The 24,570-nt window shown below is 36.5% G+C and overlaps 1 protein-coding gene across 1 annotated transcript in view; it reads left to right on the forward strand.

The window, feature by feature from the left end:
- Positions 1–24,570, forward strand: part of MAGI2 (membrane associated guanylate kinase, WW and PDZ domain containing 2) — a 1,404,484-nt gene that overhangs the window by 1,075,107 nt on the left and 304,807 nt on the right. Inside the window, exon 7 of the mRNA XM_054563833.1 lies at positions 3,418–3,475. Coding sequence (XP_054419808.1) covers positions 3,418–3,475 — 58 coding nt within the window. The remainder of the gene's footprint in view (positions 1–3,417; positions 3,476–24,570) is intronic.

Here is a 24,570-nt window from a genome sequence, read left to right on the forward strand (position 1 = left end):
GTGTTACTGGTTTCTTGTAACTATCTATCAATCCCTTATAAATATTTAAAATGAAATAAATGGCAGCTCTTTATAACAAAGAGTTAGAACTATAGTGTATTATTTTGTCTCAAAGTGTGAGTTAAGGATCACTAATAGCTTATTTTAAAATTCAAGTCCTTATATAATTTTTGGCACAAATTAATAGCTTATTTTGGAAATATGAAATAGGCAAACAAGCACAAGGTATTGATATCTTATGAAATAAAAGATATCCCCTAAATTCTGATGAATATTTCATGATGACAAGGAGAAAGGATTATAAATAAATGTTCACTGAACCTTTGGTGCTATAAATCTGCAAAGATGAAGAATCAATGAAATCTATACTTACCAGATACATTGCTAGAATTAGTAATTTACTCAAAAAAAACTAAAGGTAAAGAATATGTGAAGGAATGCTTTACATTATAAAAGATAATTTTAAAAATTGAACCATGAAATGCTTCCATATAACAATGCCATTAAGAAGTAAAACTAGTATCCATAAAATTAACAATATTAGGCTCTTCCATATGTTATTGAATATGATTATTTGGTGTTGTATTCATGAAATTATATTAAACCTATTTAAATATGAATCTGTATATTCAGCCATATTAACAATACATATCCATAATATTGATTGCTGTGCTCTGTATATTCTTTTACTTTAGTAAAAGGCACTTTGCTGTATGTAAAAGGCACTCAATATTTGTCAAATGGACTCTTCATTTTAATAGCCATATTCTCCAGTAGTTTAAAGGATTTGGTGAAAACCATGTGGATAGTTACTCTACTTAATCTTAGGTGTCATCTCTGTTGTGTTAAACAATGTCTAAATTGTTATCTAAATTGATTAAGATTGCTGGAACCAGAGTACAGGGATTTTAAATCCTGAGTTGTTGTTAGGGTAAAACGAGTTAGTACATGGAAATTCACTAATGTATGGACCATAGTAAATACCTAGTAAAAGTGTGCTGTCATCATTTTGACAGAAAAATTTCTTAAGGTGCTTAACAATTTGGTGTTATAATTTTATTATGCTAGAACAACTCTAAGAATAAGGAAACAAAGTAATAGACTAGACTTTATATTTAAAAGAAAAAAAACTAGAAAATTTTCTTTAGTAGTTAAGCTAAGCTCCAAAGATAGAAGCCATAAAGGAAAACAATGATAAACTTAACCAAATAAAATTTAAAACTTCTATGTGTTAAAAAAAGTTCAAAAAAATTACAGTCTAAACAGACTCTTAATGTATATGCAATATACATGATAAAAAAATTAATGTCCTTAATTAGTAAAGGTCTTATGAATTAATAAAAATACACAAAAGTAAAAATAATTATCCAAGGATGGACAAATGAAAGTGTTCAAACTAACTGGAAATCCAAGAAAGGTAAATTAAAACAGCCATGAGCTGCCATTTTAAAATCAATTTGATTCATTTTCAAATAATGATACATAATACTTTATCTGCATATCCAATATTAAAAGCTCTAAAAACTGCCTTTTGTAACTCATGTGCCAGCAAAATATAACCCGACGTGGACACACTGGTAGCAAACGCCTGCTGACTGATAGGAAGTAGTTCTTATTTGTGCCTCTCAATGTAAGCCACATAATTTTGGCTGCATACATACTCATGTGTTTGACTATAAAGTGCTTCCCAGACTCTGCATGGAGCGTTACAGATTAGAAAGCATTTGCATCACAGTAACTTTCTTAAATTGGAAAAGTACTGAATTCCAAAACCTATCTATCTCTTAAAAGTTTTGGATAGGGAATTGTGGACCTGAGTTTAATTTGATGGTACAGAGAAACAAAGTCACTAGTGAGCTTACAAATTGGTCCTCTTCTGTGAGTGTGCAGGTAGTAATCTGGCTGTATATTAAAAGCCATAAAAGGGTTCATGCCCTTTAATCCAAAATCCCACTTATAGAAATTTATCATTACTACGTTACTAGGAAAATGATGGAAGTTTAGGTTTAGTAAATCCAACACAGATAATATACAACAGGTAAAAACTGGAAAGTCCCAATGGTTAATAATAGAAGACTGCTGGGATTCCAAAGACCTGGCCATCCCACAGACTCTTGCTGTGCCACTGTAGGTGATGTTGTTCAGTAACATTTACTCATGTTGAAGGATGCCCTCGATATTTTCTTGTTATAGCCCTCGAAAAGTAGGCTATAACAATACTTTCTCTAAAATATTATTTGTGTATATATATGTATATATGTATGTGTATATACTGTATTTTGCCATGTATAATGCACACTTTTTGCCCAAATTTTTGAGGGAAAAATAAGGATACGCATTATACATGGGTATAATAATGGGTATGTATAGTGCACACAGAAACGTAGGTGTGCATTATACACAGCAAAATACGGTATATATGAATACACACATATATAGAAAGAATATTCACAAAAATATTAACAGTGGTTACCTCTGGATGGAGGAATTGCAAGTGATTGTAATTTTTTATAACTGTACTTCGTCTAAGTAAACATGTATTACTACTATAATAATAAAACTTTAAATTTGATTTAAATATATTATTTAGAGTATGCCAGTATCTTAGAGTTCAAATCTATATACATAAAATTAATATCCATCAAGAAAAATATAATGTTCTTTATATTTAGAAATTAATAATTATAAAGGCAGTGTGTCATGAAGCAAAGCCTGGTGTTCAAACAGCCTATTTTTGCATGTAGTAGCATTTATAGCATTGTTGACATTTTAAATGTGTATGTATTAAAATTACCCATGGGGAATTGGAAATATGAACCATGTTGTCAAGGAAAATGTGTTTAGATTTTTAGACCTTATAAAAAAATATGCCCAAGAGAATATTGGCAGCATTCAAAATCTGACCCATGTGGAGAGAACAGCAAGCTAACCATCTTGAATAGTGGAATGTCAATTGAGAATTTATAATGTCTTTTGTTACATTCATCAGAAAAAGAAATTGCTATCCTCAGAAATATATTTTGAAAATATGATCTTTATCCTGAAACAATCATTTTAACAATGCACATAAATAAGAAAGCTGTATGCACTTTCAGGAAAGTAGTTTGCCTTCTGTATTGCCTTGAGTGGTGATAACATGATGACGTGCCATCCTACTGTTTGGCGTGGGATAAACAGCGAGACCCAGCAGTATGTCTGCAGAGAAGAGAGCTTTGGGTTTTAACTGCCAATTTTCAAGTTGGTGCTTCTAATAGTTCCTACAATATGTGTTTGAAATTTGCTGCTGACACTGAATGCTTTATTCCACTTTGATAAACTATATCTGTGATCCACAAACAATTAAATTATATTACTTTTTATTAGAAATTGTGATATCTGTTACTTATTTACTGAAAGAAACAACTTTTTATTTTTCAGAGCTTCCATATGGCTGGGAAAAAATCGATGATCCCATATACGGCACTTATTATGTTGAGTAAGTCTCTAAGTGTGATATTAACTTGTTATTAATATGTTGTCAAATTATGTTAGTATTTCATTTATTGAGTATGTGTGGCTGACACTCCTTTTATTTCCCTTTATCTTACTTGGAAGTATCCATGGAGACTCTAGCAACACTAGCTGGCTGTCTCTTGCCTCTTCCAGCTGGCTAATTTGTCATTCTTTTCCTTTGATTCAAGATTCTAAAACAGCAATTGGAAAAGTGTATTTCACATTGTCCTCTAAATGAGCGATAAAGATATCAAAGTAAATGCCCTTCATTTTGACATCAAAATTTTGGAAGCTGACTGGGGAGTGTAAAAAGAGATGTTCTAATAAACCAGATTTCAAAGTCAATTAGATGAAGCAGCCATGCTTTCCAGTCAAAGGATGAAATAAATTTTAGACATTTTTTTTACTTTTAAGATCCCATTTCAAATCAACAGTATTCTTCCTGTAGATTGGATTTCTATATTATTAGAGGTTGCATTGCTTTAATTATTATGCTAGGGCATAATATAAGTTATCCCCTTTATGGACCCCTTTATTCAAAATAAAGCTCCTAAAAGGATTAAATTACATACATATTTTTCATAGGAAAATCAAGTAATATTCATAATTTTCAAAAGTTATGTGTCAAGTTATAAGTCAAAATATGTGACATATTTTTCCAGAATCTACTTTTCTAATAGAAAATGATTCTATTATCTATTGTGTACTGTTGTTTGTTGTTTGGTAAATAACAAAATCCACATTTTCCTTATGAGAAATGTTAATATATTTCCTATGAAGTGCAGAGATTGGTAAACAAAAAACATTCATACTATTTATCAAGATCAAACTCTGTTTTCTCCAATCATATTCTGTTTTACAGTAATAATCCAGATGGTCAAGGGTTACAGATTGATGGGCTTATTGCTAAATTGTTTTTGAACCATATTCACACAGTTCCTGGGCTTTTATTAAGCATCAAGCCTTCCTTTGTGCTGGGGATGTATGGATGAATAAGACCTGCGTGCTCCCCGCCCTTGAGCACCTTCCTCATCACCACTAGTCTTGAATACTTTGACCCACCATTTTCATTTGGAGAAGCCCCAATTTTGGTACCATAGTCAGCCATTTCCAGGCAAAGTGAATTGACCTAATTTGTCACATGCAATCTTCTAACATAGTAGCTAATGTTCTAATGTCATGTGGATGCTCAATAAATGCAAAAAGTGAGATAAATACATGGAGGTATCTCTAATTGCAAAAAATAAAGGGAAATCACTACTAAAGAATTATAAGGCCCCCAAGTCCCACTACACTGCTAACTAATTAAAAGATACAAATATTTTAATAATAATGTACCTGCAGTTCCTGGATAAAGTTAGCAGCATTAAATGTTTCCAATAAATGCTAGTTTGTCTTATTTCACAGCGTAGAATCAGACTGTCCTGTGCCAAAGCTTATTACCTCTGAAATACAAGGCAGTTCAATATAATGAAAGAAAACTGAGATATCTGCCATGCCAGATCTCATATTTAACACCCTTCCTTGCTAAATTCATAGATTAAGAATCTTTTCCTTAATCCAGATACTGGAAAACTGCATAAAAAGCCAGATAAATATTTGGAGTAGGGACAGAGGGCATATGGCTTCTGTCACAATTACTCAATTCAGCCATTGTAGCTTGAAAGCAACCATAAATGTCACTAAAATGAATGGGCATAGCTATGTTTCAATAAAACTTTATTTGCAAAAACAGCCAACTGGTTGAATTTGACCTGCAGAACATGCTTTACTGACCTCCTCCCTTATGTTACCGCTTCAGATTGTTCTTCCACATCTTTCTCAACTCCTTTTGAGCTGACATTCAATGTGGGAAACAATGTTTAACTCGAACCTTTCTTCTCTGCTTTAATTATCTATCAGAGATGTGAGACACCCACGTGTCAGAAAGCAGTGCTTCCTACTTTCTTGATCATTGAGGTGTGTGTTCTTCAAGATATGATGCTGGTTTGCAGTGAAGTATCGAACTGGATATTGACTATAACTCTTAAAGAAAATTGTCCTTATTTTAGTTATATTTCAAATGATTATCCTTTTCTTTGTTTTTGCTTAAATTATATTTCTCTTTACATTCCTCTACTTCATTTTTCATGTATTACCACCATAATCAGAAAAATATTTATAATTTAATTAGTCATGTCCTACATTAAATAAAATTGACATTTAATAATTTTAGATTCCAAAAAGTAGTCAAGCTCATGATACAGGTGAGTCAAATAGTTCAATGTCCTTCAAGCTGCATCCAATTCTATTATTTGTCATGGCTTTTCCCGATCACACCGTATAGAAGGTACACCAATACCAGTGTGGATGTTATCAGGCCAAGCAGAAAACTGAGATAGATCATTCTATCTTAAAGATAATTTTAAGTAGAATTACATTCCAATATTTCTTGGAAACATCTTTTGGAAAAAAATCATCAGCATAATTAAAATACCTCTATTTATTTGATATAATATAACATTACTTGAAATGAGGGATATTTTTCACATAACAAAGACAATTTGTCCATTTGAATTGGAATATGCCTGTTTACATGGTTCGTTTTAATTGTTCAAAAAATGTGAATCTCATCTCCATGACACTGTTATTTCACAAGCTATATATTGGTTCTGAATAATAGTTTTGTTTGTGAAATCAGTATGATACGTGAACATTGTACTTATTTATCACTTTCAGTCCACAGAGCATTTTTGTTGGAAAAAAAATTCACCTAATTTCTTTATAGTTAATTTATATAGGAAAAAAGCAGTAACTGTCTAACTTAAGTTGCTCTTTTAATTTTTCAGTGTAGATATCATAAATATAAAATATATGCCTAACTTAATACAGTTTATAATTGAAATGATAATATTAATGTCAGTATCTTAAAGAATCATTCATTTTAACTTGCAGTCTTAATATTTAGTTAATATAATAAAGCAAGGTGGCCTTTAGGATAAATCTGTAATCAAGAAAATGTTGATTTACTAATTCTATTGATGATGATGCACAGTGGTTTTTTTGCAGAACTATCATTTTTGATGTTTAATTATACACCCATTTATGCAATTAGAGATATAAAATATGAAAACATCTCACATCCCCACCCAGTAGCAGAAGAGCCTGTGCAAGGACATTAGAAGTTCAGCTTAGCAATCAGTCAGTCTTTTCAAAGAGACCAACAACAGGGAGCAGAAGTTGCAGAGTGGGCTGTTTGTCATCCGCAGGGCGTGTCAGATTGAAATCAGTTGGTGCCTCTAGCACAGTTCCACAAACACTCGTTTTCCTGTCAGCCACAGACAAGCAGACGGGAATTCCAGCAATCAATAGCAGGAAAATGTTCATACAACTTGAAACTGAAAAGCCTAGATTGAATAGCTTTTGACCGCTATTACTGACTTTACCTTTTTAAAGTTAAAGGTTTAAAATATTTAAAAGTCAGAAAAATTACCATCATCATCATATCATCAGAATAGTTAAAATTTACTGAATACTTAGTATGTGCCATGAACTGAGCTAGCGCTCAACTGTCTTTTCCCCATGTTTAGTCTTTGCTATAGTGATAGTGAGGTAAATGGCCCTAAGTTTATATTAAAGAAACTAGCTGAAGAAGTTAAAGAACTTACCCAGTATCACACCATATAGATAGCAATGGTCATAATTTGCACCCAGGCAGTCTGAATGTACAGCCCGAATTAAAAACTCTGCCCAAGATGCCTCCCATAAATGTAGTGTTCATCATCCATAATGGTCCAAACAAGCCTCAGACTCATTACTGGAAAAGAATGAGGAGTGGCTAGAGAAAGTCTCCTCTCTGGCTCTCCTCTACACTGTGTCACGCCAGGTATCAGACAGTGGGCAGTCATGCTGGGCACAGCCTGTGAGACTGGCTTCTGACACAAGCATTCGGAGCCCCCAGCTCCACTGCCCACTGCATCAGAGGGCTCTGGACAGCATGGCCGCTGGGGGCAGGACCCGTGAGGTTTGAAAGAGGAGTCCATGTCATGTGGATCTTAACTAAGGAATGTCGACACTAGTTTGGCTCCGAAGAGGCAGCCACCCAGCTCTGAATGTTAGAGAACAAGGGGCCCTACTCATCTATTTCATTTACATCTTCTATTATTTCACCTAGAGACAGAGCAGAAGGACCAAGTTTCTACTCTGTGTAGCAGCAGAGAGAAGTTAGCCCCATTTTTCCCTGTCAGACACTAAATCCATGACAATGCAGAGTTTAGCAATGTCTTAAAATGTCCTAAGTTGCTAACTAGAAATGTAACTGTCACTGCTTCTAAAGAAAGGGAAAATTTTTAATGAAAAAAAAAAAGTGCAGAATGTAGAGTGAACAGCTGTGACTTTTGTATAAATGTGGTTTTTTTCCTCCTCTTTTGTGAAATTATGTCTGCTGGGTACATTTTGGTTTCAATGGCAGCTACACAATTTGCCTAACTAGCTAGCCCAGAAGACACAATTTCCTGGAGCAGCTTTCATGCAAAGCTGCCTCCTCTGGCACAGACAGAGAGCAAACCGTATAACTACAGTGAAAATGACAGTGGAGACTGGCAGATGTGATTTTCATGTAAAAGTTTTACAGGATTTTCATGTGATGTCACACATCTGCTTCTATAAAACATTATTTGTGTGCAGTTTCAGAAAGTATGAAAAACACTGCAAAATATCTTCAACGTAACATTAAATGTAAAAGGAAAACCACATTCATTTCAAGTGAATAGCAAATATCTGTCATGATGCAGTAAGTTGGAAAGTAGTTAGAGAGGATTTTAACTCAATATCATATCTTAAAAAGATTTCTCCTTGTCATGCCTTTGAGAGATTTTCTAAATTTTCCAAGAAAAAACTTCCTAACTTTATAATTTTTAAGTCAGCATAAGTGTAAATATTTTGTTAGAAATAAACAGAAAGACATAGCCTTCTAAAAATATTGCTTGTTCTCAGAGAATTTTTTTCCTATACAGAAATTTTTTAAAATTTCAGTTTTTTTCCTTCAGTCTTCAAAAACTCGCAAACTCTTTTTTGATGCTATTTAAACAACTGTTTCACAAAGAAATTCTTTCCCCAAAATATCGCCTCTTCAAAAATTTATGTAACAGAAGATGCTCAACTGAAGTGGCATTGTTGGTGAAGTTGCTCAGTGTCTTTCTTAGTTTAGGTGAGCTCTAAATCCTGTCAGCAGCCTTTGATCATTATCAGTTATTATCACTCAGCGTTCAGGAATATGGGCTGTAGCTTCTCAGTCTGCCAGCCCCACAGCTTCCCAGCTGCGAGACCCTAAGTTACTGAGAAGAAGCAGGAAGACCAGAGAGAAGAGATATTAGGCACCAGGTAGTATTCTAAGCGATTTACATACGCTAGCTCATTTAATACTCACGTAAAAACCTATGAAGTTTATATTATCATCACCATTTTATAGATAAGGAAACTGAGATGTGGCTATTTTTATAAGTACCAGATAATGGTGGTAGAATTTGGACCTAGATAGTCTTATTCCGCAGGCAGTGTTTAGCACTTACACAGATGTGAAGTTTAGTGCTTTAAATATCCATTATCTTTATCTTGTTTGTCCCAATAACATGGATAAGACCTTTTCTTATGGTATTACTCCTTTTTCCACTCTTTCATGATTACAGTAAACTGCCCCCAAAAGGAACAATTCTAAGAAAAGATACTTGATTTATAAGAAACATTTACTTAGCCTGGTGTTCAGAGTATGCCACATTGAATTAATAGTTTTTCTTTAGAATTAGTGATAATTCCATAAGCCCAATGCAAATGATAAAGCAAAGACTGCAGAGTGCATTGTTTCCGTGGTGACCACAGCAGGGAGGTTTCAGGGTAATTCCAAAGGAAGTTATTTTTGTCAAGTTAAAATTGTCCATAGTACATGTCATTTAATGTACCTGGGCATTTGCGGTGATCGTAGTAGGTATAGAAATGTTTCAGGCACTAGTTTAACTTATAAAGTGCTTTACCTCCATCGTCCCAATTGACAACCACCGATAGCGAGGAAAGTTGAAGCTGTCTGATGCCAGATACAGCTGCGCGAGACCTTTCAGTAGGGTAGCTATGTTTTTATATTAATATAAAGCGTTTGTATTTTACAAAGCATTTTCTGATATTTATTAAACAAGCACAACTCAGTTAACTTCACAGTCAAATAAAAGGCACATATCAAAATCAGTATGGGGTACTTTATCTCTAACTGAACTAAGCTCTTTTTTGCTGAATCATTAAACTTATATTTTACCTCCTTATAGCTGACCCAGGCCAGCCTCACTTTGTGGCATCATTCCTGGAAAACAGGCAATCAGGCTTCCTAAGTACAGGAGCTCCTAGCTTCACACACATGCTCTTTCTACCACATTTACATTCTGACAGTTTGTAACTGTAAGAAGCCTTCTGGTTCCAAATAAAGAATGTTTCGGAGATGCAGAAGTTTAAATTGGTTTAATTTCAGGCAGACTTTCACAAATAAAAATGAAGTATTTCCCTTGACAGCAGAGTTACATATAAAAGTATTTTTTAAAAACTAATTTTTACAATTTTACTTAATCATTTTCTTTGTCTTGAAATGAGTCATAAAAGACAAGTTTTCTCCAGCATCAACTTTTTTGTCTCCAGCATCAACTTCTTTTGAGAATAAATTTGTGTAAAAAGATGAATGCAACATAAACACTTACACTTTTGGTTTGTTCATCTTTAAGCATGTTTTATGAATCTAACAAATTAAATCAGGCTCTTTTTTTAGGCACTTCAGAGAGGTTACACACAGGCAAACCACATGCCTTGTAGCACAGTGCAGGGGAACTTAGCGGTAGAGACAGCAATGGGAGGGACGCAGTGCCTGAGTCCCTCCCCAAGAGAAGAGAAAGCAGTGATGGTCAGAATTGGAAACACCATGCAGTGCATCCCAAAGTAGGGCCATGCTGCCTCCTCCTTCTTCACGGGGCCATGCAAACTTGAAATGACCTTGTGAAGGTGGGGGCGGGAGGTGGGGAACACCTGCACTTGGGGAACTTGTTGCACTTGTTGCTTAAGGTGGCTGCAGACAGCCTTTTGAGCTGGACGCGACCTCCGTGGGGAGTATCGTTCCTGCACTGAGAGGACCTAGATGGAGGCCTGTGGGAAGTGCTGCCCCTCCTGCGGGGGGAGGGGCTCCCATCCCAGGCAACTCATTGCAAACAAGAGAAGACTGGCACCATCTCTCACTGGACAATTCTGTTTGCCTCTTACCAAGACTATGTTATATAACAAGCAGATTATTGTTATTATTCTATAATTTGTGAGATAGTTTGTGTATCTTATTCATTCTCCTTCTGAATTAAACATGCCATGTTTCCTGTGTGTGAACTACAGATTGTCTCAAGTTACCAGTCAGTATCATCACTTACTTTGGAGTCATATCCTAGACTGAAACTAAATTCTATAGTTAGCACATAAAATAAAAATTGCATAGAGTCAAAATTATCCTAACAATCCCTTAAGATGGTCTAGTGTTGGAGACTAGCACACTGAAAAAACACAGCCATTTTTTTCCCTTTGTTAGAAAAAAATTCTTTCTGGAATTAAAGTACTCGCCAAGCATTTAGGTCATTTTGATCTTTAATAGAGACATAACTGGAATCACATTCCACTCAGAGAGATGTTGATCCTGTCAGAGGAATAAGGGAGCTTAAACTAAAGAGGCAGCAGATTGGTGTCATTCTTGGGCACCCTAGGATTAAATAAAGACAGAGGATGGTCACCTGTACTAGATAAATGTAATTCCCTGTCCCTGACATGAGAACTATAGTTTCATCTCTTTTTCAACATGCAGATAATGTTTTTCAGAGTTCCTTTTGTGTCACAGAACATGATGTTAGTTAATAGTTTGTCCTAATTTGCATCCATGATTTTGAATTTACAGGCTAGTACAAAATTACACTTAACCTCCCTGGCTTTATCAAGGAACATCCACTGTACCTTGTGTCAATAAGAATACTTTTGGCCATTTTCCTCTACTAAGCCTTCTTACTTTCTCATTATGATGCTGGTCAAAGAATACTTAAAATTTAAAAGCATTTTCTTTCAATTCTTACTTGTAATTTGACTAAACAATAACAGATGGGGTAGGCAAAAGTAGGTTCATAGTTATGAGTATTCAAAACAGAGTTTATTCTTGTATTATTATTTATTAACTATTGTATTATTGTATAATTATTGTATTGTTTTAACTGTAAAACTACTTTTGCTCACCCCTGTATATTACCATTCTTTTATTTTATTTTAATGATCTTAACAATTCCATCATACACATGTTATGGACATAAGGCTTCCAAAAAGGGTGGATCACTATAATAGAATCTCCTTACAAAGATATGGAAAAACATACAAATGTATTTGATATCTACAGACATGAGACTGATATTAAGATTTCACTGAAAAGGCAGAAAAATAAAAGTCAGCTTATAAACAAAAGGTCAGTGTAAAAACCACTGTATTTTTCACCATTATCACAGATGAAGATATTTGAAGAGAGATTGTTTTCCCACATTTTCTATTGTATAATAAAAGGGCCATTTTTTTAAAGATTTCATTTATTTATTTTTAGACAGAGGGGAAGGGAGAAAGAAAGAGAGGGAGAGAGACATCAATGTGTGGTTGCCTCTCACAGACAGCCTAGTGGAAACCTGGCCCACAAACCAGGCATGTCCTGTGACTAGGAATCGAACCAACAACCCTTTGGTTTGGCGGTCGGTGCTCAATCCACTGAGCCACACCAGCCAGAGCAACAAAGTGACACTGTTAAACATTATTTATTACTAGTGTTTAACAGATGACTTCATGTTTAACTAGATGAAGTTATATTACAGTAGACTCAGCTAACTGTATAATAAAAATGGATGATTCACAAAAAATCTTATTATCAAATTTCACATTTAATTTCAATCTAGTTAAGTAAGATGAACTTTAAAAATGTCAAGAAAAATATATTTTGTTCTCTGGCTGAGAAGGTTGACTGATCTACTACAGGCACAATCAATAAAATTAGTTTTGCATTAATTTAGTTTAGAAGAAACTCACCATTAGAAGTTTGGGGTTTTTTAAAAATTATTTATTTGTAAAACAATTTTCAAATACATTTGTCTCCATTTTCCCACCACCACTTTCCCCTGCCCCACCCACCCCCACCTCTCCCTCAATCCCCCCCCTACCTTGGCTTTGTCCAGGTGTCTTTCACACCTGTTCCTTGATCTAACCCTTCCCCTTCTCCCCACTACCCCTCTCCCTTCCTCCCTCTTCTCCCTGTCGGTTTCTTCTTTCTTTCAATGTTGCTGGTCTAAAAGTTTATTAAGCACCACTCATTGAGTCTGCCTTCATGTAAAGATCTTAGTTTTAATTTCCATTAAGTACAACATTCCTATATGGAGGACGACCAAGTCCCCCCATTCTATTCTTACATCATTTTCTTCAGTTTTAATTAGGCATCAAAAAAGTACATTAATATAGATGCATAGAATGATGGATAAAATCAGATAGGTAAAATGGTAAGAATGATTGTCTTTCTATTTTCTGTAATAGTACTTAGTGATTTAGTTTGGAGCATTGACTTAATATGTAAATGCTTAGTAACTATTAGTGAACCCAGAAACATAATAGCTACCCCCTATTAAACACTTAGTATGTAGTAGGCATTTTACATAATTCGTTTAATCATCACCATGATGCTTTGCATTAGATACTATTGTACCTGTGTTATAGACAGAGAAACTTAAACTTAGAGAAGGCAGGCCATCAAGCTAGCTAGTAGGAGGTAGCAATAGAGTTGCAGCCCAGAATAGGAGTTAAGAGACTTTATACTGTTCATATTTAAATTACAATTGACTCCCAGACTCTAAATATAAAAAATAATGTTAAAATCAGCTTAAATTTATACAATGCTTTAATTTGAACACTTTTGCATATTATAATGCATGTTGATGCTCTTCAAAACAGCCCTCTGAGGTGAATAAGGTATTTATAGATGAGGCAGTTACAGTACAGAGATATTAGGGGAATTTCACAAAGGCAATATGTAGCAGGCTCTTCTAATGCAGCCGAAACCCTAATGCTGGTTTGGTTTCAAAAATGGAAGGGAATAACAACTCAGACTCAGGTAAGTACCTTTCACTTTGGTGAAACCCAAGAGGTACACGTGAGATGGAGGGTACCAGAGAGTGCAGGTGGCCCCCCTCACCTCTGTGATTCCCTGTGGCTTAATCTACCACTCACAGGCGACTTCAGTGTGAGTGTCAGGGAGAGTTTCCGCCAGCACTTGAGGTTCTGCTCTGTTACTGTATAAGGAATTTCTTGCTAAGTAAGTACTATGTCTTCGCTTCTTATTGCATCACCGGCCCTCAGTTAGACCTCACATGTCCTTTTCAAAGTTTGAGACAAGACGTGCATAGTTGTATCATTGATTATCCCCATTCACTCACATAAAAGTTTAAACATGTTCATAAATATTAGTGCAGAATCATCATTATCATAATTGCCCAAGCATGACCCAGGTTAACTTCCCATGTTGGCAAGGGCAGAATACAAGAAAATTGGAGTTAGGGCAAGCCTTAAGGGAAGCCGAAAGTCAGCCCTTGGAGGAGACCCTTCTGGTTTGAAAACCATGTTACTTTAAGCCAAGTCTCCTGGCTAGTCATTCCTATTCTCCTTACCATTTCATTTCTCAATTTATACAAAATTCAAAACATACCCATATATATGTTTTCTTTTGAAACATTGTCAGTTCCTTTCTCTATGTACATAACTATTGGGTGCTTTTTAAAAAAAATTCTTTAATAATCAAAATAATGTGCTATATTTTCACATTTTTTTCTTCAGAAAATCAGCAGGTAATTTACAGTGGTGTGAAAGTTTCCAATGTAGCTGAGGCACACAGTGCTTGCTTAATGAATGTTAGTTCCCATCCCTACTGTCCACATTTTATTCTCTCCTTTGTTTACAAAGCCAACATTCATTCTTCAGTTTCCACAAATTGTAAATCTATTAGATAGAACTTAAATCTGAACAACAAATACATAGCTTTAAAAGTTTTCAAAATGGTATATTCTTCTGAAATATACAACATTGCACCTTACGTCTTCTTCAAGTAGAGATTTAGAATGAAAAATACAAAGTCAGCCAACATGAGGGCCTAAATTACCCAATCTCACACATGTATTATGGAAAGGAACACAAAAGTTATGTGAAAACATGCACCTCCCCCTCCCTTACAGGTAAATGAAACTATCATCTAGACCAGCGACTTTCAACCTTTTTCTTCTCATGGCACATAAACTAATGACTGAAATTCTGCAGCACACCAAAAAACATTTTTTGCCAATCTGACAAAAAAAAATAGGTATAATTTTGATTCACTCACACTGGACAGCTATTGTGTTGGCTGTTGTCATTTTTTATTTGACAATCTAAGAGAAAAGAGGTCAGTGCCATTGACTAAATAGTCAGGTATTGCATATTTTAAAAAATCCTTGTAGCACACTGGTTGAGAATTGCTGATCTAGTCTGTATGAAACTTTGCGCTTTCAGCAATGGCATAATTTTAGACATAGTGTGTTAATTATATGAAATTCTACAACAATACTTGTTCTCAAAAAACAATCTATTAAAAACCACAATGAAGTTCCCAGACCAGGTGGCTCAGTTGGTTGGAGTGTTGTTCCATACACCAAAAAAGTTGCAGGTTTCATTCCCAGTCAGGGCATACGCCTAGGTTATGTGTTTAATACCAAGTCAGGGCATGTACAAGGGGCAACTGATCAATGTTTCTCTCACATCTCTTTCTCTCAAGTCAAAAAAACGTATCCTCAGGTGAGGAATAAATAAATGAATACAACAATGAAGTAACTTATTGCCACCTATCTTTTCTCTTGGTTCCGCTGAACCTTTGTACTCTATTCCCACTGCTTCTTCTTTTTCCATGACTCTCTTCCCAAGGTCCTTACCTTTTTAAAATTAAAGCTTCCTGCTCACACTTAGGCCCCATGGCTACTTATTAGCAGTAAGGTATTGAAAGGTGGTGTGTAGATTCTATGTATCCAGACAAGATCATTTTCTCTCTAAGACTTATCTAAAGTATTTTTAAATTGTTTGTGGCTTAATTTAATTTCTGGTTTTCTAATTTCTCCTGCATTGCTTTTTAGCATATAAAAGGAATAGTTGTATATTTGATTTCCTCATGGTCTGATCAGTAATAAAGACACAGCAGTCAAGGATAATACTTAAAAAAAAATTTTTTTTCTCTCTTATTATTGGACTGGGAAACCTGAGGAGTTTGGGTATTATACAGAACTGCAATTATTTTCATGTCCTGTTACCTCAGAATCTGCCACAGCGTTGTCCTTCTCCCTTCATTTGCACCCTTTCCCAAACTCCCTCCTTTCTGAATGATCCCTGATATCAGTGACGTTGTTTTCATGGTTCCTCCCTGTTCTGAATGTCCTTGGTAATTCTTTGATTCTCTTTGGAGTCAGGCCCCAAAATATTCCTGTGTCCATGGCTGTGAATGTCTGTCATTATATATGAGTGATACGTATGCAAAGGTATATAATACTTAATCATATTTTCAGAGTTCTGTGGACTTAGGCTTTACATTTTAACCATTCATAAATAATTTATTATGAAATAGCAATCCAGTTAACATATAGTACAGGTCAGACTATTCTTACCCCTCCCAATGCACTATAATGTCTAGTTCCCTGGAAAATGTGATTCCTTATGGTCATAAGCACCTCTTATTCAGCCTCATAGCCTCCGGTAAAAGTAGTAGTTAGTGCATTGTGCAGAGCTGGTAAATGATGATGAAATGACTGAAAGTGCTAGGGAGCACCACGACTTTCCTTCGCACTTGGTGTGGTGAAGCTCATCCTCATATTCAAGAACAAGGAGCACACTCCCTGATGGAGACGTTCACAGCTCTGCTGGTCCATAAACTCACAATGGACGCAGGGAGCCTTTGAAACATGATAAAACCTCACGCCACGGTTTGGAAGTGTCCTTCCAGTCTTGTAGCTTTCATCCCCTCCCCCTCGCCTCCTCCTCCACACCACCACCCACAGGCAACCATATGCATGTGTGTATTCACAAGGCCTATACTCTGGCTCAGCAGAACGGAATGTTCCTGCACACCTTTGTTTCCACTACTCTCTTCCTAAAACAGTCCCTACTCTACGCGTCCAAATATGTCCATCCTTCTAGAATCTGCTCATGTGTCACTTCCTCTGCGAGGCTTTCTCCAAACCATCAGACTAAGTTGTCTTTTCTTCCTTCGAGTATCCACTTTGTGCATACAAGTTTCAGGACTTTTTACCTTATGTGATATTTTTCTGGCCACTTTGTAGAATGACTAACTCATTCTGATTTATCCAGGACTGTCCAGATTTTAAAACTGAAAGTTCCACGCCCTGGGAAACCCTGTAGTCCCAGGCTAGCCGAGGGGGTTGGTCACCCAAATAGCGTGTCTCCCCATTGCAGTATGGGCCCCATTGGTGAAGGGGTTGTGTCATATTCATCTTTGTGCCCCCAGTGCCTGGAACACTGATGAATTAATGAGTTTGTTTCTGAGACTGAGAGGACTTAAGCCATTTACTCAGGACTGGCAAACACCAGTGGAAGAGCATTTGTTAGCCTTGTCTCTCAGTACAGAAAGATGTTGAAATAGTTGAGTCTTTTAGTTTCCTCTCGATAAGCTCTATCCTACTTCTAGGTTGATAACTCACTACTTTTGCTCCATCTAGAAGAAGCAAAGTTTAGAAATATCTTTGATAACAACAACCTCCTCCTGCACCCAGCAATAAAATTTAGGAGAGACATCTTATGAAAATAAGAAGGGATGGATGGAAAACAACATTTTTAAGTGCATGCTTTCAAATTTTTTTAGATAAACTTGTGTATCTTGTCCAGGTCCTAGGGCCTTGACGACAGGGTTAACAGTGCACTTTGCCATTTCTGCTGGGAATAAAAGATCAAGTTTTCTATGTAATTGGCAAATAATAATGGCTAAGTGATGAATCCCCCTTATACAGAAGATACACATAAAATACATATTACAGGTTAATGTCCTAACTAAATAACTTAGCACTACTACTAGGGGAGAGGAGAACAGAGTTCATTTATCTGAAAATATAACCACATTTGGAAAGTTCAGCTTTGTGGGGAGCGGAGGACAGACTTCTTAGCTGTAAGAGTTTCAGTGCCGATATATGGATACTCTTCTCAGTCAGATGTGAGTCCACCTCCAGCCTTGACACTGTATCCTCAGATGAGTCTCCTTCCTGTTCAGGAAGAGCAGGAGAAAATAGCACATGAATGATTCAACCTTTCCACCCACATGTCCCTCAGGTATAGTAGGGAACAATGAATGGACAATTATAGAAAGAAAGATTTTCACATAACTGGTAGAATATGGAAGAAATCTTTCAAGAAGCAGAATTCAGTTATTCTGTGTTTATTTTAATGCTCCAAATAAAATAGATTCAATCTTCCATTTATGCAAAATTCATATTTTAAAATAAAGTACATTTAAAATATTTGTCACTAGTGCTTTTAAAATCAACTTTTCAAAGCACTGTAAGGTATACATTGTGTTATGTAAATTTTATTTTATAATTCTTTTTGTTTCTGTTTTATCTCCCTCATTAGACTACATGTCTGATTAATCTTTGCCCTTCCCTGAATTCCCTACCATTATACCTACCAAAGAGTATTTGAGAAACAAGTATTTGATGATTCCTGACAACACCTATTGTATACTTTATTCAGGCCCTGGTCTTAAGTGATTTACTTGTTTTAATTCATATAATTGCACAACAACTCTATGAGGCAGATACTACTTTTATCTCAAATTTACAATGAAAAACTGCTGAAATACAGAGAAAGTAAATGATGTGCCCACAGCCACATGCCTAGGATATAGCGGGGCTTGACTGTAGATGCCAGCTATGTGACTACAGTTACCGAGCTCTTGATGCACTGCCTGCCTCCTGTGAAGAGGCTTGGCCCCAGAAGAGCCCTGTAGGGTTATTAGCCTCTCTAAGTTTCTAAATCATGAGCAGTTTTTATTCCATTTATCCAAACTTGATAGTAGAGAAAACTTTATGGAGACTTCTTAAGCCTTATATTAAAATAAATAAAATATAGACAGGGACGGTATGATAGATGCTTTTGGCTGCTGGTATAGCTACAGTCCAGAGGTTCAGATGTGAGACCGTAATATGCAGATACGCAGACTTTCCTGACCACCCAGCAGTGAGGGCCACGGAACCAGGGTCAAAGAAAACCTAGGGAATTCCTAGCAACCAGGAAATTCACGCTCTGAGTCCGTTCGGGAATTATTCTGAGGAGAGAGAGAGAGAAAGGGAGGGAGGAAGGGAGGGAGGAAGGAAACCCAAGTAAAACAGATTTGGGGGAGCTCCTAAAAGAACGCATCTGTGTAGAGAAGGTGACATGCTAAGCTGCAGCCCTGAAGCCCAAGCCGATCTCCAGCTCCCAGCGCGGAGCGGCAGCCTCCCTGGTGCTGCTGCAGCTTGACCCTGACAGGATGCTTTTCCACTTGAGGGTATTTCTACTCTAATGCAAGACAGTAGCTTCTAGTTAGCAGCTCCTCGCATCCAAATCTGTCATCGCCAAAGGGGAACAACTCTTTCCCTTATCACTGGTGAAAGGTTCTTTGTCTTGAAGGAGTCCATGGGTCTTCACCCAAAGGCAAGTTAGTTAAATCACGTAGGCTGGCTCTAAGCTTCACACAAAGTTCTGACTCTCACAACATATATTTCATGACAGGGTTACACTGGAAAATAGTGTGATCTATCACCTTTCACTCAAGCCTGCTTCCATATATGCATTCATTCAATAAATGTTTATTGAGCGATGGTGACCTCATGCCTTGAAGAAATTAGTAGAGCTTCTTTGACCACCTTAGAAGTATTTCACTTGTGGTACAGTCTCCCCTTGAAAGTTGCTCTCTTCTCTCTCTCACATTGACCCAAAGATCCATTTCTAAACTGTTAAGTGAAGTCAAGATGGTGGCCAGTGGGAATAAAAGTATCATTCTTGACTATGCGCTAAAAGTGCCTCTCTTCAAAAAACCCAGGAGCAGCGAGGTGGGGTGAAGAGCCTAGAATATTGAGGGAACACTGGCAGTGCGCGGGTCAGATGAAGGCCTTCATAACCCTCAGCTGACCTGTCCAGTGTGTACTGATGGGCCCAGGATGTGTGTCTGTCCTCCTGTTTCTTCCATTCCCGCCCTACAGAGTGGGAGGTAGCAGTCAAACAGCACATTGAGCTGGGACTACCTTTGGCAGCTTAGTCAGTCAGCTACAAATATTTCCCTCACTCTGTGCATTTATGAAACTTCTGGTGGCACAAGCCCTCTATTTTGAAGCAAAATAGTATTTTCTAGTATTCCCCAAGGCTGCATACAGAAAAAGAGACTTCCACATACATCTTATCAGGCTAAAAACTCCTTATTCAACTACCTTTTCACACTTTCTCAGTTTCTAGCTCAGGGGATTGCAACCCTAGCTGCACATTAGAGTTACCTGGGAAGCTTTTTTAAAAATGCCAGCGTCTGTACCCCATTTGGAGATTATGGCTCAGCTGATTTAGGCTGGGCCTGAGTCTCTTCTGTTTCTGTTTTTGGGTTTTTTTTTTTAAGCTCTTCAGGTTAATCCTGAACTACAAAACATTGCCACATATAGGATGTTCAAGGATGGACTCTCACTCTTCAATATCCTGATCCTTTTGCCATTGTAACATGGATGTGTCAGTAGTCTTTCCTTTCAGGAAGGGGAAAATGGTGTTGTAGGATATATCCACATGTCTCTTACCCCATTATCCTTTAACATCTAAAGATTCTTTTAATAAAATGTGATAATAAACTAGGTATGATTAAAGAGTTAAGCTCTGGCCGGGTTGCTCAATTCGTTGGAGTTTCATCCCTTGCACCAAAAGCTTGCAGGTTTGATTCCTGATCAGGGTGCTTGACTAGGTTGAAGGTTCAATCCCTGGTCAGGACATGAACTGGAAGCAACTGATGGATGTTTCTCTTTCACTTCTCTCTCTCTCCCTGCCCCCTAAAATCAATCAATATATTCTCAAGTGAAGATTAAAAATAATAATAATAGTAAACTATAATGAAATTTTTTTTTAATTTTTAAAAAGTTAGGAACTCTTTGTAGCTTCCCAGGTTCCTGTTCTGTATGGAAGCTATATGGAATAGCTAATAATTTCTCACAGAGCCTAAATAATGAGGAGAATGTTGACATTTGTCATTCACGTCCTTTGATACATTGTAAGACCCCAAATCCTTGCTAAAGAGACTAAAACTATTCATTTTGGAAGCACAAGACAAGGCTTCCCTATTTAGCTACAATCACATGTCTTTGTGATAGGTCTTTTAAAGCTTTGGAGTTTTTAAGCTTTAAAATTTTAAGTTAAAAAACTTAAAGCATTTTAAGTTTTTAAATGAATGACTTCATTTGTGACAGTGTAAATGTGCTGGAGCAATTAGCTCAGGATACTAAAGCCACACCTGGCTTCCACTATTTGTGGGGTAACAAGGCATGCGAGACTAGTTCATAGATATTTTCATTCTCTGTTAAGTCTAAAAACTCATTTTGATTATGAATGGAATATTTTCAGCATTGTGTCCATAAAGCACGTGACTACAAGTTGATTTTTCTAAGAAAATAATCTTGTGCAGGTGGCAAGTTGGTGTAACCCAACAATAAAGGTAAATGTACCCCAGAAAGTTTTCGTAATGTGTTTCCTAAGGATAAAGTTATGTATATGATGAACAATGACCTAGCAAAAAAGAAAAAGAACAGAAAGGAAATGAGGAAAGCTGATACTTTGGTAAAGTTCAAAGTTGTTTCTTAGTTTCTCCAAGTAACTATCATATATTTATAAACAAAAGTCTCAAACACACATGCAGTCATCATTTAGTTATTTAACAAAATTTATTGTCTTTCACTCTGTCTGAGGCTTAATACACAAAGCTGAGACCTATACACACTTGTGCACAATCTAAGGAAGCACATAAAAATATGGTAAGGTTACTATTGCCCTTTAAATTCTTTATTGTGAACTTATCATTTAGGATGTTGTATACTATATCACAGAAACCTCATTATCGAAGATCTGGAGAGAATGATCTCAGTCTTAGTAACAGGAATACTATGTCCTTCTGAACAATTGTCTTGGGTTTATCTTAAATACTCTGAAGAATAGAAATGGCTTCTCTCTCATTGAATTAGCAGCTAGAAAGCTTAAAGCTAATTTGGAACATAACTCCAGTAAACAAGGAGAACCTTGCATTATCAATTTTATATATAGACCTTCCATTCAGATTCAACTGACCTCACCTTTATTTACTTTTCATTGTTGCTGTTCTTTAAAAGTGATTCAAATCCTCTTAATGATAAAGAAGGGTGTAACAAAATAAATAAGCTGAGAGCCACAGGGAAGAGCCTAACTCAGGCTTGGACTGTTGTTGACAGAGTTAGGAAAGGAGCTATGGGACAGGTGGGGAACACATTGTGATAACAATTACAATAACAGCTGTAGCAGTTATTATTAATAGTAACAAAGACTGTTATGCGTTGAAGAATAAAGAATGACTACACTTTACAATTGTGCGTTTCTCCTATGTATCTGTGTTTGCAAACATTCTTTCCCTTCACAGCAACCACAAGAAGTGCAATAGACATTAATGTCCCCATTTTACGGATGGGGATATTGATGCTTAGAGATTTTAGTAATTGGCCCAAAATGCCACCTCAATCCAAGTCTGTCTTGCTTCACCACTCTCATGTGACAAAATAAAGAGGCTTGATAGGGTGTTGCTGATGAGAGCAGCTCCAGTCTGCCCAAAGCTCAGGGTGCGTGTGGCGAGGCAGCGAGAGGTGCAGCTGCAGAGGGCTAAGTCAGGAATAGTATTTCTTTAGGTAATAGAAAGATTTCAAGGATTTTAGTAAGGGAAAGTGGAGACAAGAGAAGAGGGGCTTTAAACTCTGACCCTTCTGAAGTGTAGTAGCATTGTCTGAGTTTATGCAACAAAGAAACTCTGAAAGCTCATGTGCCATATAGTTCACCACACATCACAGATCATGATGACTCTGGTGTTCAAAAGCACTGCAGTGGCATTTACATCCAATGGAAAATATTTTTTTTTACATAAGAAAGATTTACATTCACCCCCATACCTGTGAGTCCCAATACCAACAGCCTATATAGATGTTTAATTCAGGGAGTTTTACACAGAATATTATTTCTCTTAACAAAAATATTTACCTCCACTCATACATTTTCCTGCTATCTTACCCTCCTCAAAATTTTTTGTTTGTTATGATTTGCGATTGACAAGCTTTTATTTTTGGAGTTATAATATCAAAAATGAGGACCTATCATTGAACAAACAAAGATTAGGTTACCGATTAATCTAAACAAGAATTAGGATTCTTCGGCATACCTAAGTAGCACACAGCCCAATTTTCAATGGTATATGCACACAAAGGACATCAAATGATTGATTTCAGCTACCAGTCTACCAACAGAATAATAGTGGTCAACATGGCACCATGATTCTGGAAATTTTCTGATTATCTCCTTTAAATACAAAACTATTTAAAGAAAGAGGAGTTGTTTCACCACAAAGTGTTCAATGCAGAATCATTTCATTCTAGTGTTCAAAGGGCGAACATTCTAAGCTGTTCATACATCTATGCATGTTATCTCTCACTCCCAGAATACTAAAGCTTCCTTCAATTTCTGGAAAGATAGTCTTGTAAATATAAGAACGGCTATCAATTTTGAGTGATTCCATGTGTCATGTCCTATTCTAAGTGCTTTACATATAATAACTCATCTGATGAAACATTTGGTTAAACTGGACAAAGAAAAGCCTTAAGTAATTCTTGGAAGAGAACATAAATAATCAGAGAGGAACCTAAGATTATTACAACAAAACTTATGCCTCCAGAGTAATCCATGTAAGCAAATCAGCGCTGCACATAAAGATTCATTTAACTGCTCAATCAATGAGTTGAATATTTGCCATATATCTGCTAATGATCAAGTGTCACACACAGTCCCTGGCCTTAAAGAGCTTATAGTCAGGTGACAGGTAAAAGGGGCATAAAAAATAGTAAGAGTTTATAATACAGCTGGGGGAGGGGGACAATACAAAGAAATACCTTTTATAAAAAGCAGATTGTCTTTTGATAAGCAAAGACCCAGTTTCATCAGTTAATGAAGAGAGCAGTAGGAACTGAATGAATCTGACAGCCTCTACAAGAACACATGTGCCAACCCAGACACCAGAATCTGGCAAATCTTTGTATCTATTTAGAATCTTTGGTTCACTTATAAGCAAGAGAATTGGTGATCAGGTCTCAGACCTAAAAAGTTAAAATGATAAAAATTTCTTACATATTTAGACAATACCTTTATTTCAAATATGTCTAACTTAATCTGATCACCTTTCACTAATACACTGACAACCATCCACCTTTTCCACAGAGTAGGTATAAAAACATAACTTTAACCCCATAATTTCCAAACCATTTCCCCTGAACTTCAATAGGCTGTTGTTATAAGAACCCCCATCCCAAACAGCATCATAGCCTCTGCCACAGGCTACGTTAGAGAAAGGCCCTACTGCTGTTCCAGTCCCCCCCCACAAAGCCTTTGGTGTGGACCCACAATGATTACAGCGATGGTGATGACAAGGTGATGATGGTGGTGGCCATGACAGCAGCTGCTGCTAGTTATTGAGTATGTCTCTGCTTGAAACGCTGTGCCAATATTCATTATATCACTGAAGCTTCACAACCACCCCAGGGGGAAGGGAATATTATGCTCATATTATAGATGAAGACACTAAGGTTCAGATTTAATAACTTGCCCAAGGTCATACAACTAATCAAGTGGTAGAGCTGGATATTGAATCCAGGCCTAATTGACTCCAGAGCCTGTGTAGCAGGAAGCTACCTCCTCCCCTGCCCTCCATGA

This window comes from Pteronotus mesoamericanus, unplaced genomic scaffold (genome assembly GCF_021234165.1).
Source record: "Pteronotus mesoamericanus isolate MK-2021 breed Mesoamerican mustached bat unplaced genomic scaffold, CSHL_Meso_final scaffold_85, whole genome shotgun sequence".
In the NCBI taxonomy this organism is placed as follows: domain Eukaryota; kingdom Metazoa; phylum Chordata; class Mammalia; order Chiroptera; family Mormoopidae; genus Pteronotus; species Pteronotus mesoamericanus.